The sequence below is a fragment of the Electrona antarctica genome, assembly GCF_951216825.1.
Source record: "Electrona antarctica genome assembly, chromosome: 3".
Classification (NCBI taxonomy): Eukaryota; Metazoa; Chordata; class Actinopteri; order Myctophiformes; family Myctophidae; genus Electrona; species Electrona antarctica.
The window spans coordinates 13,992,676-14,011,359 of record NC_136808.1 but is presented as its reverse complement, the minus strand read 5'-3'; the positions used below and the strand labels follow the sequence as shown (position 1 = coordinate 14,011,359).

General features: G+C 41.8%; 1 protein-coding gene across 2 annotated transcripts; it reads right to left on the bottom strand.

Moving 5' to 3' along the window:
* Nucleotides 1-1,669: 1,669 nt before the first annotated feature.
* On the bottom strand, nt 1,670-10,178 carry LOC306920986 (tropomyosin alpha-1 chain). 2 transcript variants are annotated; one of them, XM_079498015.1, is made up of 10 exons: nt 9,770-10,178; nt 8,871-8,996; nt 6,408-6,541; nt 5,675-5,792; nt 5,289-5,359; nt 4,956-5,031; nt 4,380-4,442; nt 3,936-4,005; nt 2,526-2,604; nt 1,670-1,985 (listed from the first exon to the last, which is right to left on the bottom strand). In XM_079498015.1, the coding sequence occupies exons 1-10, from the start codon at nt 9,881-9,883 to the stop codon at nt 1,982-1,984; spliced, it is 855 nt and encodes a 284-aa protein (XP_079354141.1). In that variant the 5' UTR covers nt 9,884-10,178; the 3' UTR covers nt 1,670-1,981. The 2 variants fall into 2 exon arrangements, with proteins under 2 accessions (XP_079354141.1, XP_079354142.1); XM_079498016.1 differs by lacking the exons at nt 8,871-8,996; nt 9,770-10,178 and adding an exon at nt 7,484-7,652.
* Nucleotides 10,179-18,684: the final 8,506 nt, after the last annotated feature.

The window sequence follows — 18,684 nt, the reverse complement described above, 5'->3', positions numbered from 1 at the left end:
TCGATTTTTTTTTATAATTAAGCCCTCTTCAAAAACCTTCAAAAACAACCGATCAACAAGCTCACGTCAACATCTTTGCTTATATGAATTACTACCCCAAAATAGAGATGCCAGGTTGAATGTCATTAAAAAATAACTGGATCAGCATCAGACCCCACAATCTGGAATCGGTCTGGATTATTTGTTTCAAGATAATTTATGAGCCTTGGAGGAAAATGACTAAATCTCAAGATCAAACTGAAGCTACAGTATAGCGAAATACGTTTCAATTATCATGAAACTCGAGTTTGTGAAACTCTCCCATTGTCATCTTCAGTGTGAGCATGCAATAGGTATATTGTGAACAATCTCAGATGTTTGTTTGTAAGTATTTGAGGAACCCGACGGTTATTCTTAAATCAGTGGTTCTCCTGGGGGTTCCCAGATTGAGAACCACTGCCTTAAATAAATGACACTGCAGACAACCCGTCTGTTGTGGTACTTCTGCAGCATCATAATAAAAGGTGTAAAACGGTCCCAGGTTTGGTCTTACGCCTCGTTTAAGGCTACTCTCAGTTCATTGTTCAGAAGGCGGTTTTGCTCAAGCTGCTTGTAGTAGTGATCTTCACACAGTCAGAAAGCACAGGAGAGAAACGGAGAGAACAAGACAAAGTTGTTAGTGTAAAAGACAGACAGCACTACTGTTATTTATACACAAAACGTATCCGCTGATCCAGCTAAGCAACAACTTAGCCCAATACTTTGTTGTATGTCAAATGGTTAGATAGAATAGATGGAATAGAATAGATGAAACAAGCTCACAGGCTTTGTGAAGTATTTTGGCAAAGACTTTGAAGAAAGTTTGAAATAAAAGCCTCAAACGCTATAGTCTACAATAAGGGAAACCAATGGCAAAATATTACTGGTCAAGTTGTTGAAAACCTCAGTACTATAGTCTCATTTTGTATGATATCTCCTGACTACATAGGCTGGTAACTAAAGCTCATTGTAGAAAGAGAGACAATATTGGAGTTGTACTCAAAGTTCCTGTTATGCAGTTACAGTACACTTTGTGTACACTTGAGTGTGCACAAGTGTAGAATTTGCCAAGACATCGCTTCACTATTCTGAACTTGCAACTGATGGCACTTCTACTTACAATTACAAATGAATTAAAAAAGCTTTAAAGGGGCTGTAAGTGATATTTGTTTTGTTCAAATAAATGTGAAATGGCTCTATGATCCCATAGAAGCAGTTATTGAGTGTTTGTTCAGTGTTGTCTCCAGCTCTTGTGAACGTTTTTGGTCAGGTTACCAACTTAAAAGAAGTGAGTACTCATACAGGATAAACAAGTTAAATTGGAAGAGATTAAACAAAACAATGAGAAGACTAACTGAAACACTATAGAATTATAGCAGATAGCTGATTAAAGCTTAATTCTCTCTCCTGATTGGATTAAATTGGTAGCCCAACCTGAAAATGTATTTTCTGTTTACTATAAAACTGAAGAGACCCTGTTGTTTTAAAAAATATCACTTATATCACTCACTTTCTATTTCATGATATAAAGAATAAGGTTGTTGAATGAAAACAAATCGAGCACTGAAATAACTGCCCTCACGCCTGAACTAACTGCCCTCAAAGCATCCAATCGTCAGCACAGAAAATTAATGATACATCGTGGAAGGAGTGAGGAGCTTCCAGGTTTTATTTAAAAGGCTCTCCACAAAAACGAATAAATTAAAAGTAGAAGACATCAAAATATATGGGGACACATGGAAAAGGAAGAAAAGTGGCAGGAGAAAAGGGAGAGCGATGACACAGATGGAACAATGGTGGTTTATTTTTTACAGAAAGCAAAATGGCTCCCCTTGTGTTGTCACGGCACGGCCGTGACAACACAAGAGGACAGAGCGGACACAGAGATGGGCGATGCTGCACAGGAGAGAGGCAGTGCCGTTCAACTGGCAGCAGACGTCGAAGATGGAAAAGTGTAAACGATTTAGCTGGGGAGGGACAAAAAAGGACAGAAAAAGGTGTTGGGAGGGAGAAAGGAATCAAATATGAAAACAACAGACATGCAGAATGAAAAAAGTAAAGATGAGCCAAACAGAATATGGAGGAAAACTGTTCAAATGGATTCACTTCAGTGGGTATTTACTGAAGTTGCAAAATTTAAAATAAATTAATAAACAAAACATTGTTAGGATTCATCAAACGTAGAGGCTATGGGAAAGCTACGTAGCTAGTGCACTATAAAAAATAAATTCGCCACCACATTAAAAACGGAGTTAGTCGAGCATTCAAATATAAATTAGGCTACATAACATGCCACATGCCGCTAGAGGGAGTTATGGTAAAATAGTGAGTAGTAGGTGTGTGTGTGTGTGTGTGTGTGTGTGTGTGTGTGTGTGTGTGTGTGTGTGTGTGTGTGTGTGTGTGTGTGTGTGTGTGTGTGTGTGTGTGCGTGTGCGTGTGTGTGTGTGTGTGTTCGGGGTAGGGGAGTTGCTAAGGCACAAAGCGGACACAAGCAGGTGGTGAATTACATGGAGGTCATGTCGTTGAGGGCGTGATCCAACTCCTCGCTGATGGCCTTGTACTTCAGTTTCTGGGCATACAACTCATCTACGGTGCGAATTCACGCACGGGAGTGAACGGGACGTGAAGGAGTGATGGCAAAAGAAATTGAGAAAAAGAAAACAAAGAAATAATGAGAACAACAGAATGGTGAGAGGGTTTGGGGAGGTCAACAAAGGAACAAACAATAAAGGGAGTGTAAAAGCCAACAGGACAGAAATAGAGAGGGCCAGCATGGTGTGACAGGACAGCTGCTAAGACGTGACATTCCTTAAGTGTCACCAAGAAATGGCCTCACATGGTCCACCGTGGTTCTGAACACCTCCTCAGACCATCTTGTCCTTTTACAGCTAAACGATACTCTCTCCTCCCAAACGTGACTCACAGTTGCGTACTGCGTTTGCGATCCACGTTTGGCAGGAGAAAGATTCCTGCCCAATAGTGGTGGAAGAAGTATTCTGATTCTTTTTAACGCAAGACAATGTAGGAATATCACAGTTTAGAAAAACTCAAATCAAAATATACTTACTACACAAAACATTAAAGTACTCATCATGTTGCAGAATGGTCCACTTTACAATTATATTTTTACATTAATGTGTTCATCACTTCAATGTTGCAGCTGGTAAAGGTGGGACTGAGTTTAATGACTTTATGCTCTGCTGGGTAGATTCATCTAGAATAATACACCATCATTTAACACTTCATGTAGGCTATGTTTTGTGTTAATAATCAATATCTGAAAAGTAACTAAAGCTGCCAAATAATTGTAGTCAAGTAAAAAGTATAATATCTGCCTCTGAGATGTAGTGGATTAAAAATATCAAGAAATGGATATACTCAAATAAATAAAAAAGTACCTCAAAATGTTATTCAAGTACAGTACTTGAATGTAATTATTTACTATCTGCCACTGGTGCCCACATTAACAACAGCACACTGAGCCTGTGTAATGTAGATGGCTTCCCTGGCAGAGTTTTACCAGAGCACCACTGAGTGTGCAAAATATTTGTCCCAGAGCGGCTGTCTGGACCCACAATACTGCTGACCAGGGAATGAAGATGCCAGCTTGATAGAGGACAGGTCAAATTAGAGTCTGGTGCATTATAACGAACAACTGTTTGTCCGAAGATATTATAGAGAAGTATTAATAATAAATGACTAAAAGAAAAAGAGGTCTCTGAGAAAGGAAGTGAGATCAAAGCACAGACAGGCTATCTTTTTGTGGTTGCTAAAACAGGTCAAATATGCTGACTGCGTTCGATTGCGGTGAATAAAACAAAAAACGAAACCTAAATCCACACTTGAAAAAACAAATGAGGTCAATACTGTACATAATGGTCAACATAAAAATAAAAACAAGTGGAAAAGATTCATACCTTCCAAGTCATCAATGGTCTTCTCAAGCTTGGCGACTGACCTCTCAGCAAACTCTGCACGGGTCTCAGCCTTGGAGGAGAACACAAAGAGGTAAATGTTAACCACTTTCAAAACTGTTGCGACTTGTGAGGAAACGTGTTGTGACTGTGAGCTTGCCGTACGATTAAGTATACGTAGGGCAAACAGTAAGTATCTCCGATCAACACAGTCAAGTTATCTTAAATTGTGTATCTCCATTCTAGAGATTGAGATGTAGAATAATTCACGATAAATGCTATATCAATTAAATCAACATGCATCAATCACTTGAGGAAGCCTAGCAACAAGGACTTGCAAGGGTCAGCAATATAATACACTAGAGGGAAGACACAGTAAATTGATAGGTGTCTTTACTGGTAAATTAATCAGCAGGGAATATGCTTGTGTACTGGAACTGAACGTACCTCCTTTAGCTTGTCTGTGAGCACTTTGATCTCCTCCTCGTACTTGTCTTCCTTTGCAGAGTACTGTTGACACACAAACAAGTCTAATGTTACACCAACATCACCACAATGTCACATGTAAAATACCATAACAAGTAGTACATCATGTCAAAGATCTAAGAGGAAAACATCTCTTTCTACAGGTAAGAATTTTCTACAGTGTGTGCCCACCAAAGTATTTTTTCCCCAGCTGAAAATGCAAAGCGCTCTTGTCCAAACAGCGAGAGTTGAAAATATTCCAACTCTTTCAACTCTTGGCAACAAGATAAAGATGCCAAACACGAATACCGCAGAATATACGTTCATTGAAAAGAATCCAAAACATACCCCCAGGTTTGCTTGCTTTTTTTTTTTTACTGTCGTCTGGGATTTATAGTAGACCATAATTTATTTCCTAGGCCTCTGTTTTTGTGGGGGTGTGGGGGAAGCTTGGGCTTAATGCTGATGTAACATACCCCCACCTTTGCTTGTTTTGCTCAGGGGAAAAAAACACCTTGTTGGACACAGCCCCATAATGTGAGAGGATTAAATGCGTACCTTCTCTGCCTGGGCCTCCAGAGACTTCAGGTTGTTGGTCACGGTCTTCAGCTCCTCCTCAAGCTCAGAGCATTTGCTGGTGGTTTAGTGATGGAAGCAGGGCAGGTGAAAGATAGAAACAGAGGAACCATTATTATTAGGTGACTGAAACAATGCTAGAACACTGAGCGTTTGCCAGTGTGCATTGTTTATATATCCAGACTTGGATTGAAATAAACTATAAACATATAGTTTTAAAAACTTGATCACAACTAAAACAACCATTTAAAGCAACAACCTTGAGGAACAGTGCAGAATTGAACAAGAAGTGGGAAGGGCTATCAAGGTTCTTACCTCTCAGACAGCTCAGCACGTTCCTCTGTACGTTCCAGATCGCTCTCAATGATCACGAGCTTACGGGCTACCTGGAGTCACAGCACACAATGTGGTTACAATTTACAATTTAGCCATTTACAGATGCTCTTATCCAGAGTAACATACAAACAAGGTAAATAGTCACATAAGAAGAATACAGAAAGATGAATGTAGTGCCTCAAAGAAACTTGGATACCACGTAAACAATGAACCGAGCATCTGTTTAAACAACATGGTCTCTAAATATTATTCTTAATATGTGGTCAAGAAAAAAAAATCTAAGTAACACGTGGCCAACAACATAATATATCTGTTTCAGGCCCATACTATGACACTGTACAGAGTTAACAGTACAGTTAACTCACCTCTTCATATTTGCGGTCAGCCTCCTCAGCTATGTGTTTGGCCTCCTTAAGCTGGATCTCCTGCAGTTCCATCTTCTCCTCATCCTTCATCGCCCTGTTCTCAATGACCTTCATGCCTCTGGAGTTCACAAAACACAACAACACGTCAACTATCGCCACACGCAGCCATTTCACACATTGTGATTTGATTTGTGATGATTTAATGCATCCGTAACACAAGATATTTGAACCCGGGTCTTCCGCGTGGGAAGGGACACTAAAGCCTAACATCTTAACCTCTCTAGCCTAAGACGGAATCCCCCTTGAGCACAGGAGATATTAGGCTTTAGTCTTCAGGAAGACGCTCTGAGCCACAGAAGGTGGGTAAAGATATGACAGAGTGATACCTTGTAGCTAGGGGTACCCGGCAGGTAGACGATATGACACTGGTTTGCAATGTGGGGTCCAGGGATCCCCAGGGGATGAGAGGGTTCCCCGGCTAAATGACTGTCAGAACCAAATGGACCCCTACAGGTCTATATAACTCTGAAGAGTAAAATAGCAGATCTACACGCTCACAAGCTTGAGGTTGTATACTATTTTCACCTATCTGTGTAACCGACTCAAATTAAATGAAATGCCTCAACTCCTACATTCCAAGTGCTTGTCAGGCTGATGTGATTATTTTGGTGGGGTCATGGTTAAGAACCACTGTGTCTGCCTGCTGCAGACTGTGAGATGCTGGCCAACCCACCTCTCGCTCTCATCAGCAGCCTTCTCAGCCTCCTCCAGCTTGGTCAGCGCTGTGGCCAGACGCTCTTGTGCACGATCCAACTCCTCCTCAACCAGCTGGATACGTCTGTTCAACGAAGCTACCTCACCCTCAGCCTGCCAGGACACAACAACATGTCAACAACACACAGGATATAGGCCTATAGTAGGCTATACACATATTATGTACTAACTACACTGTATATCCTGCCCTATACACCAATGAACACCATCAAACACGAAGACAAAACCTAAGAGATATATTATGATACATTTTAATAATTTATTTTAACCCTCAACAACCCTGGTGCTGATTTATGTTTCAAGAAGATTCCTGTTTTATGGAACAAACAGCTTATGTAGGATGCTCTACAAGTATATGTAGGACAGGTTTAGCCTATAGTAGTAACATGCCAGGGAGGAAATGTTACACCATAATAAAGATTGCGTCAAAGAGGATAATGTTTCGTAGCATCATGTAACGTGATGGTTGTTTGTTTATTCTGGGTGTGTGTGTGTGACGTGGTGGTGGTCTTCGTGGGTGGGTCGCGTGCTCGCATCGCATCCTTTTCCATTTGCATCTATTCCATCGATCGCAATAATGGGTCAATATTAATAATGGATGGTTTTAAACGAGGCAAACACTTAAATATTAACCATGGATCAAGACTGTCATATATTTCCTTTATCGCTAATGTCAGAATCGATAAAGGAAATCTACGACGGTCTTGATCCAAGGCTAACTTAAATATTATCCCCCATAATTCACATGTTTTTATTACGTAGCCGATACGATCACGACCCTGGCCCATGCATGGCACGTTTCCTGGGCAGAATGGCACTAATACCGTCTGCCGCCTGCGTTAATTGACTTAAATCATTAAGGTTGATTTATAGACTAATCTAAATCCATCGTAGATGGCGTGGCTTGCACATCCCGTCAGGAACATGGGCTATCTCTGGAGTCTGGAGACAGGTTCAAGTCGGGAAGCGACGCCAGGATGGCGTTAATTTGCGTTAAATCACTATTAAATTAAAGTGTTTTTTTAAATTCCTTACTGCTTCCTTAGACCTGGTCTCCTGACATAGCTCTCCCTGTAGATCCGCCACCTGATCCTCCGCGGCGTCTGCCTGCTGCTGCAAGGTCTTGATTTTCTTTTTCACAGCCTCCAGAGATGACATGTTTGCTTCTCTATCTTTACCAATCTATTAATTTATCTATCTATCTCTAACCCGTTTATTGTGACGTCCTGCGTGCGTGCAGCTCCCCCGGCCAGACTAGACGCGCCCCAGGCAGGCAGCCCTCCCGAGTCCCAAAGATGCGTTGCGTTTGCTTTGATCCTCACTGATCTCTGTAATGTCTTTAATCAAGCAACATACCGGAAGGAACACTGGCTGTGCTGCTGCTGGGATGCATTAAGAATAAGATATTCAGGAGGAGCAGCCGAGCAGCCGGAGAATACAAATCTATATCTATGAAATATCCCTTTATTATGACAAATCTAGGCCGTTCAAGAAGGTGTTCCACTATAACGCCTAATTTAGAGATCGGTATAGTTTAATGGTGTCTTGTTGTTGTGGATATTATTGTCACGCATGTGATTTAGGATTTGTTATTTTTGTTTTGAGCTCAGTGCTTCCCCCACTGGTGAAATGTGTGAATGAACCAGCAGTGTACAGGTGCAGAAAATCACAATGTCACGTTTTTCACTATTTCTGAAATGATGGGTAACATGGGTTACTTTACTACAGCCCTTTAAAAATACATTAGGCCTACTTCAGGATTTAATTTGAACTACACAAATGCTTATTTATATCTTATTTATAAACTAAAATACAGTACAATAGTTATTATGTGATAATGATAATCATTTTGATTATAAATATATTATAATTGATTTATTTAGTTATTTACGTAGTTATTATTTATTCATTGGCCACACCAATCAATTAGACCAACATTCATTGTGACAAATATGCTAAACTGTTTGAATCTTTGAGTAATTTGCAGCGTAGCTTTGAGGTGACAAACATGTAACTGTATCTGTCCTGAATGTGACACACATCTTAAAGTTCCTAAAAAATACTCAAGTGAAACTCAACACTGGCCCTCAGATTGGCCCCATATGGTTGCGGGGGCCACCGCTGCTAACTGCAAGATCACCATATACAGATAGGCTAAATTTAACTAGTCTTATTGTCTGTGACTTCAATAGGCCATTAGGCTTTGAATGTCTATATAATAGACAAGGTGTTTCATCAGTTTTTCTCCAGTTTGCTATCTAAAGAGATTTGGCGAAGAGGAAAAACAGGAGGGGAAGAGGGGCCTATAGAGTGAATCTGGTCAATGTAAAGGCGCTCTTCAAATGAAGTTATCATTATTGTTCATCTTCAACAAAGAGCCCCATTCCTTCTGGGCCATTGTGGTGCCCCTCAATCAACTCACATCTGTGGCTTTGTTCTCAGCGAGCTCCAGTTTCTCCTGGGCGTCCTTGAGGGCCTCAGAATACTTGTCCAACTCATCCTCAGTGCCCTTCAGCTTCTTCTGCAGAGCTACCAGGTCATCCTCCAGCTGGGTGCAGAACCATGTGTCACAAACAAACACGCAGACAAAGGGGACATGTAGTTTAGATACACAAAGAACACGCAATGAGGCAGATATATGTCTTAACATTAACAATTAACAATCATTAACAATAACATTATTACGTGATTATAATCATCACACTTAATCAGCTAAAATTAAATTAATGTGTTTGATATCTTGCCACTATACAAGTCTATGCATGTATACTATGAAGTATGAAATCAACGAATACTTCACAATGAGCTGTGCAGGAACTAAACAAACCAATTATCGTTCTACAGTAGGCCAAATATCCAGGATTCTATTTTGTTATCAAATAATAGACTAATATGCCTATCATTTTTAGAAAACTGGGAAACAGTGTAACTGGGAAACCAGTTCAATTTAACCAATTTAACCTCAGTATCTGTATCCTATAGGCTAAATTAAATTACATTTATTTAGATCTACAAGCTCACTGTGATGTTGTGAGCTTGTACATCTGTGTTTTTGTTTTGTTTTTTAGGAATTTTTGAAAACGTTTGAAATGAAATAGGCCTATATATAAAAACAAGTTGTTATTGAAAAATATCTTCTGTGGAAAACAAATGTTAATCCGTTAAAAGAAAGGAGAGCCATCGTGGAAAACACCCATGCGTCTCCATAAGGTCCGTGACGCACGCACTGTGCCAAACGCACCCGTGTGGTGCGCCACGGACAGACAGCAGTGCGTGGATGCAGACAGCGAGCCGCGGTGTTCACAGAGCGTGGATTCTCACGTTTTTGCTTTTGTCCTCAGCTGCCTTCTTGTCTCCCTCCGCCTGCTCGGCTCTGTCCAAGGCGTTCTCCTTGTCGAGCTTGAGCATCTGCATCTTCTTCTTGATGGCGTCCATGGCTGTGTGTGTATGGGGGACTTGCGGTGACCGCGCCGACGATTATAAACAAAAAGAAGCGGAATGAAAGACGCGAGAGAGAGAGACTTCGAAGCGTCCGACCCACACTAGACGTCAAGCTGGAGTGCGAGCTGTTGGCGAGCAGTGGCCGGTCAAATATGTTGCTGCTAGCCCCCTGGACACCTAATACCCTTTAAGAAGCCCGTCCAGCTGTTTTGAGTTTTTTTCAAGGATCTCTTCACCGATTCGCTGTTCCAAGAAACTTGACAACTTATATGACTATACAAGGGACACGTGGGCGTCCCGAAGAGTAAAGACCCCCTGGGTCACCCGACTTAACCCCACCCGCAACCCACCCACCCCACTAAACACGTCTGTAAGTTACTATTTCTAACGACATGTATGATGTATGGAGGCTCGACTAACAGGACTCCCATGGAGGTGTAGTGTCTCCTCCTCTGAAGTGATATCATATCTGGAAGGGAAACATAGCGAGCATAGTGGTCTAATTATCACCATGTCCACTGTTGGCAATTTGGCATGTTCCCAAGACAAATGTCTAATAATTGAGTGTTTGTTCAGTAACAGAGGTCTCTTATAGTAAACAGAAACAGAAACAGAACAATTTCAGTTGTTTATTCTGTATCCTGTACGAGAATGAGTTATCTTCTAATTGGTTATTGGTATAATATCACAAACTGTAAAGTAAAGTATTTTCTGTGTAGGCCTATAAAGCCCTGGAAAGATAGGACCCTGTTCTGAACAAACTGACTGTCATAATAAAGGGCTATGTTATACTTATTATTTTAACAAAAAATATAATAACAAAAGCCGGTGCATTACAGTGACACTGCATTCTTGCTTTTATTGTGAAGCTTCATCACCATAATATGAGTCATAAATACAGAGTTACTCATGCAGGGCAATAGGATCTGATTGAATAAGCTCCTGCATACGCACACACACGCACATGCACACACACACGCTCCCACACACACACACACAGTCACATGCACGCACGCACGCGCACACACACACACGCACGCACACACACACACACACACACACACACACACACACACGTTTTGTATTAGGCAACTTGTGATGTCATCAGTGGGATGGCAATATTGACATTTATTTTGGTAAGCTCATCTCGAGTCATAGTTTCCAGAAAACATTTCTCTTTTGGCACATGGTTGGAATTGGAAACGGTATCACAAGTATAGTAATACCAGTGCACACAAACACACACAGTAGCAGCAGGGGACTAATAACGGATCATGTCAACAGCTCTGGCGTCTAATTGTTCACCATGTGAAGAGCTATCACACACAGGCTTGTCGTAGTAGCGGCACATCATGCAGCTTGTCTTAAGTCCAAGAGCTCACTTACAAGAGCCTTCTCAAATGAAAGATACATGGGCTCTGGTATTTCTGCCCCCCCTCCTTCCTTCACACTCAGGGGCCCCCCTTCCTTCACACTCAGGGGCCCCCCACCGGCTCAGCTGTCCAACAGGCTGCTCGGAGGACACTTGTGACTGTTTGAGTAGTTTGAATATTTAAAGGAGCATGTCACCCATTTTCGACCTTATAATCGGTCCTCACTAAAGGTGGCCTTACACTAGCCGATTTTTTTCAATCTGAAATCTGATAGCACCACACACTACAGGATAATCGGAGCGGGGCAGAGCAAATATCAAACATTCTTGATGTTGATCGGGCCGATCCCGATCGCGCTTTGAGCTGTCGGGCACCCCCCGAGCGTCAAAAATGCCCGATTATCGGCTAGTGTAAGGCCACCTTTATGCTCATCATAATATGGCAGCATTTCTGTCCACTCGCTGTGTCTCGGAGGAGGAGTTCAGAAACCTGCCTATACCACTGACATCATTGGTTTTGTCATTTCAAACAACATTTTAAACTTGTTTTTTTGATGCGAGAACATAGCATCTATTTCAGTATTCTAACTTTCCAGGAAGAGAAAGGCTGTAGTTTCTATTAGCTTGAAATCCCCAGCAATGATGCCATTGACAGGTTTCTGAACTACGCTCTACAGTAGAGTAGAAATCTTATCTTACAATCAGCATTGATTGATGAGCATGAATATGATGTTGACACATGACAGCGTCAAAGCATAAAATATAAGTGGTTGTGGAAATAACCAGATAAGGTGTCTTGAAAGGAAGAGATCACTTACATAATGAAAACGATATTCTATGTTGTAATGACTTGGACGTAGCCCTACACACACGTGCACCCACGCACCCACGCACGCACGCACGCACGCACGCACGCACGCATGACAGTATCTTTTCACTCCAATAAGCCTCTGGATGGATGTGTGGCACCTGGTGGGACCCCTGATGGCCAATTGCCAATTCCCTCGGACAACTTTTCCATATGTGTTGTCGTTCCAGTTCCTCCCGCCTGTGTTTTGTTGAGGAGGGTATTTTTATGTCCAAGAGCACCTGCTTGGCTCTGTACACGCACTCACTCACTCACACGCACGCACGCACGCACGCACGCACGCACGCACGCACGCACGCACGCACGCACGCACGCACGCACGCACGCACGCACGCACGCACACACACACACACACACACACACACACACACACACACACACACACACACACACACAGGGCCTTCAAAACCAGGGCATTTGACTTCCTTTGAGACTGGAATTCTTCAGCATGCAGTATCTTTTTCGAACAGAAAGACGAGTGGTCTACTCTAAATCAGTGGTTCTCAAATAATTTCGTGTCAAGGACCCCCAAATTGATTTTAAATTTTGCTAGGGACATAAGAGGAAGATTTGTTTTGTTCCATATTATTCCAAAATGTTCAAGATTATTCTAAATATTTAGAAAATAGCAGATCTACAAACTCACAATGTGTCTCACTGCACTGCGACACGTGTGAGCTTGTAGATCGTCTCTCCACTGGCCTAAATGATCATTCATAGCAAGTCAATGCTATAGTTTCAAATATACAGTAACACCTTCTGAGCCAGCTGATGAATCTGATACTTAATGTAACACAGTAAACACTCATGCAGGCAAAACTGTTGAAGAACCAATCGTGCATGAAGGAACCGAGACGTTTCAATGGGCTCTCTAAGGAGATGCTAGTTTTGAGCTGGATTATAAACCCCATGAATATTTTTCCCTGCCTTTCTGTGTTTTGTCACATGCTATCATTGAACTTATTTTCTTTAAATAGCAGAAACTATAAGCTCACAATGTGTCTAGATGCTATGTGGTGTGAGTTTATAGATAATTCATCATACAACGAAGTATACAGTGCTTAAAGAACACTTTACTTCACCCCTTCTAGACTTTATCTTCATATAATTGGTCGGCTATGGAATGTTCAGATATATAGCTGCCTATACCAATGGCATCATCAATAGGGGTTCCAAGCTAATATAAACGACAGCCTTCAATAATATACCTGCAAAGTAAACATGCTGAAATTGAAACCATTATGCTTGCATTAGCTTAATCCTAAATACAATAAATAGCTTGAAATTGTGTTATGAAATAAACGTGACATCATCGGTATGCAGGTTTATGAACCGTCCACAGCCCTCCTCTGAGACACAGAGTGAGTAGACAGAAATGGTAACATATCTGGTCTTCGTTGTTGTACAAATAAACTAAGTCTTTTTGGCTGCCTAGTATCCTTCCCGCTGCGTCCCTCTCTAAAGGCAGACAGCTGTCACCAAGTTGTTATCCTGCCACTATCAACGTAGTGGAGTGTCTTGCCAGCCAGGCTGGCATGTCACTCATTCACACACATCACTGAGGTTCATGACACCATTCCTGTTATCCCAGGAGCCTGGCCAAACAGACTGACAAACATAGTCACTTTATACCTGCCAGATTTTAATGAATTTATTTTATTTATTATTATTATTATTACCATTATTATTATTATTATATTTTTTTCCGTTTGAAAGATAGTTTGGGCATTAATTCCAAGCCTTATTTTTGATAGTGACAGAGAGGAAATGGCAAGAAAGAGAGAAGAAGAACTGAGACTTTCTCTAACATGTGAGTCAGTGGTAACCTGACTCCGCCAGATGGGGCAGTAGAGAGTACAAGTGCTATGAGCAGTAGCAGACGTTTGAGCCATGGTTATGATTGATTTCAGCGTGTTTGACCCATAGAGTATATAAAAGGATAGAGACTGAACTGGCGCGAAGCTCCGCCCCCCCCAGCTATTCAGACTGCCGGAAGTACCGTCTCAGAACGTCTACTTCCGCATTTGACCACCAAATTTTGGTGGTCAAATGCGGAAGTGCAACCGAGCGCTCAATGTTAAAGCCCAGCTGCACGGGGTTTCCCGGTCATGAATCCACGGGTCCGCCTGTGGTCCCTCCTCCTACCACTAGGGCCCAGAGCTTCAACGTTGAATAGCCTCACTGGCCCCTTGGTTTGACCTCATGAGTTTGATTCCATGGCGTTGATTGCATGGGTTTGGGCCATGCATGCATGTCCTTGGCATAGAGTTTGTATTTGTAACTGGAGTGGAGAAACATTAAGAAACATTAACATTAAGAAATATTTTGTACCGTACAGCCTGCCCTACAGACTCAGGACCACAATAAGAACCATCTCACAGTAGTGAGTGTTCCCAGAATTCACAGCATGCTGCTATATGTGACACGTTAACAATGGTGTTAATATCACCTGTAAGTTGTTCTCCATGAACTCTGCTGACCTCTGTAAATCACTGTCACTGAGCAGAGATTTGCACAGTGCCTGTTGAAGTATAGCAAATGTTGGTTCTCTTGTTTAGTTTTTTAGCGTTATTGGTTGGCATTATTAGACGTTCCTGTTCTTCCTTTGAGCTTATAGCGACTGCAGGTCGCACTTACTATGCAAACGTGCAGGAAGCCTGTAACGCTCAACTCGTTGAATCTCTTAGTTACATCAATATTGTTCTTGGTTTGTGCCTATAAGTATTACGATAATAAAGATCGCTTTTGTCATTCTGACTCCCAGGGACTTCCCATCCACTTCCCATGATCACGGTGGTTTGACTCATATGGATATAAAGAATCAACTGACTAAGAGAAAACACTAATGTTACTGCCGTCGAATTATTACAAATTTCGCTATAGACAGACACTATCAAATATCACTGTTGTGACGACACAGAGACAACTACCTGACAATATCGCTGAGACAGTTTATTTATTTTTGGACCACAATGCTTATATGAGACAATTTCAAATGAAACTTCTACGGCCCTGGACCAGGGGATGAGCGAGCAAGTGACATCAGGACTTCGGTAGAGATTTCACCGCCTGGGCTGACATAATGAAGTGACATTATTCCGTCAGACTATGTCTCAGCCCCGCGGTCGTTCCTCGCCGTTAAGGCGTCTTACTGGTTCGTTAGTGGGTACTGTGTTTATGAATGTTACATATCTGTTATTGTCTTGTATTTATTGTTACTGGCAGAGCTGTGTTTCGCCTCTTCTCTTAGCCAGTTCACACTTGTAAAAGATAATTTAGTCTCAATGTGTTTTTTACTGGTTAAATAAAGATTAAATAAAAATAAAATAAAAATGATGGCTGTGGTGTAAAATGGATGTTTTTATAGTATTTATTGCTGTTTTGTTCTCATTAAATTAGATGCAACTGAAAAGACATATGTCAGATTATGAGAAAGGAACTTGTTTTACAGTCACAATTTTGCATTCCCTAACGAATGAACAATGCTTACTCAACGGGATAGGGGATACAAAATAACCCATTCCAAAATGAAAGCTACGATTGTTCATCAATTCTCTATGCTCTTGTTCATTTGCGCAGCAATATGGGACCACAGTCAAACCTGCATGGTGCCTTGTCTTCACACCTGTGAATGATGGTTGATGATGACAGATCTGCTGACACAGCTGAATAGAGACACAGACGACGAAGGGACCTGTTCAAGTGGGGGCTGGGTATGTTGGGGTGGGGAAAGAAAGGAGAAAGCCTTTGTTATTCCTGGGGGGGGGATTCTATTTAAGCCTGCAGCCTTCACCCAGCTGATAGCTGCTCAGATGGTTATTATAATGAGCGCTCGAGGTATAGCAGTTAACCCATTTAGGCCTGACCTCAACATTTTTAAAAATTCTTCTAAATCCTCCAGTTTTCTGAAATAAATATTTTCACGATTTTTAAAAAATAGCAGACCTACAAGCTCGTAGCGCGCCACTCGGTGGCGCGCTATGAGCTTGTAGATCTGCTATTTTTCAATAGCTAAATTATAACATAATGTTTAAAACACCAAAAGGTAAAGTGTATTGCTCGGGGACACTTCAACTACAGTAGACCAGGGCTGGGAGGTGAACCGGTGATTTTCTGATTACCGGACACACGCTCGCTCACTTGCTCGCACGCACGCACACGCACGCCAGACCAATAACTGCTATGTGAAGCTTTTAATAAGTGTGTTGGTGTTGCAGAACGTACATGAGGTCATGCGGAGCAGAGAAGGTAACAGTTCAGTGTGAGTGTTCACCATCTCAGATGCCTGATGATGGCTCACTATGTTATTGCTGAGTCCCAAGTTATTTTCCTCCTTTTGGATTCACCCTAACAGCAAAATATCTGACATAATGATAAAGATCTGAGCCTCTCTTTGACAATAACGTATCTACGAAAAGAAAGAAAGAATGATCAAGTTAACCCATTTAGGCCTGACGTCGAAATAAAAAAAAGTTCGCTCTGAAAGAATATATATTCAAAGATTTGTGCCGCATTTTTACGATTTTTCAAAAATAGCAGACCTACAAGCTCGTTGCGCGCCACTCGGTGGCGCGCTATGAGCTTGTAGATCTGCTATTTTTCAATAGCTAAAGTATAACAGAATGCTTGAAACACCAAAAGGGGTTCCCGCCCAAAATGGGTAAAATATTGGAAGGAAATCTGGTTTTATGGTTTTCCATATAGGTTTTCATGAGACAGCCATAGCTGTAGTTGGGAAACAGAAGGTGTCAAAGTGTCCCTGAGCAAGACACTTTCTCGGGCATCGTATTAATAGCACCCACTCAGTGCTCCTTGTTAGGATGGGTAAATCCTTGTTAGGATGGGTAAATCCTTGGTAGGATGGGTAAATCCTTGTTAGGATGGGTAAATCCTTGTTAGGATGGGTAAATCCTTGGTAGGATGGGTAAATCCTTGGTAGGATGGGTAAATCCTTGTTAGGATGGGTAAATCCTTGGTAGGATGGGTAAATCCTTGTTAGGATGGGTAAATCCTTGTTAGGATGGGTAAATGCAGAGCACACAAAATGTCATGAAAATAGTAAAATACCCCAAAGGAGTCGGGACCAAGTTATCCGTTGTGTCTCATGCCCTGTCCAATTCAAGCATGCTTTGGTTCTCAAAGTGGGGTCTGGAGATCCCCAGGGGTCCTTGGGGGAGTCCCTGCAGGTCCCCAACAAAAGTAGTTAATGTAGCATCACAATCATTTTAACAACTTTAATTCATACCTTGGCTACTCCAAAATAGCAGATCTACAAGCTCAGAGCGCAACGTGCCCGCTGCAAACTTGTACATCTATTTTTGATATTTTTTGATAAATATAGAAAAATATCCAAATAGACCTATCGAAGACTTTTGAATACCATAATTTAGATTATTTATATTTTTTACATAAATCTTCTCCACAAAATATTTTCAGATGAGGGTCTGTGGCCAAAAACATCTCAATTTGGGGGTCCTTGACTTGAAAACGTTTGAGAACTACTAGATTAGTGTGTGTGTGTGTGTGTGTGTGTGTGTGTGTGTGTGTGTGTGTGTGTGTGTGTGTGTGTGACACTGTGTGTGTGTGTGTGTGACACTGTGTGTGTGTGTGTGTGTGTGTGTGTGTGTGTGTGTGTGTGCGTGCGTGCGTGCGTGCGTGCGTGCGTGCGTGTGTGTAAGGATTCAGTGACTCAGAGGTAAACATACTGTTAAGAGGAGAATGTTTGGAGCCGTGCCGCAAGGCACGCAGTGGACATCCGTCCGTCCGCAACACGACACTCTTTATGACTTTTATCATAATTAGATTCCGGGGCATTAAATATCATGGAGGAGCTGTCTTTCATCAGCTGGCTGCACATGTCCAAATCACTGCCAGCGTCACAACTCTGGGCCAAGTTTCATGAACAGAGACTAGTTTTCTTGGCCGGCCGAGGCCCCCTCTGATCGTATACCCTATATACACACTGTATACACTGTGTATACAGTGGGCCGTGGCCAGTGGGGCCGTGGCCCAGGGGCCCTTGGCTCTCAGGGGCCCTTAGGGGAAATTGGACCATGCGGTACTAGGTTTGACACCCTGAAAGGGGCATCTGGGGCCCTTCATTGGCCATTGATTTTGTTAAATTTAGGTCAAAAAGATGATAAAAACACGAAAATTACGCGTGCCCGCGCGCTATGGGGGCCCTGCAAGAATTACCGGCCCAGGGGCCCTGGTGGGGGTTAATCCGTCCCTGTATACACAGATCTAACAGGAAATGGATAGCGCTTAAGCTGTCATAGAATCTGACATACCTATTGGCACATTTACCCATCCTAATGTCTTATCCCTCTCCCAGGTACTGATCTAACAGTATTGACTTTGAGAAGTGTTCAAAAGAGCAGCACGTAGGAGAATTGACTTTAAAGAAAGATGAGGCGAGGGATCTTAGCTGTTTGACTTAAGTAAAAGTAGCAAAACCATAATTTAGAAATATTCTGTTATGTAAAAGACACATATTCATAATTTTACTTGAGAACATGTACAAAAGTATTGGCATCAAAATATACTTAGAAGTAA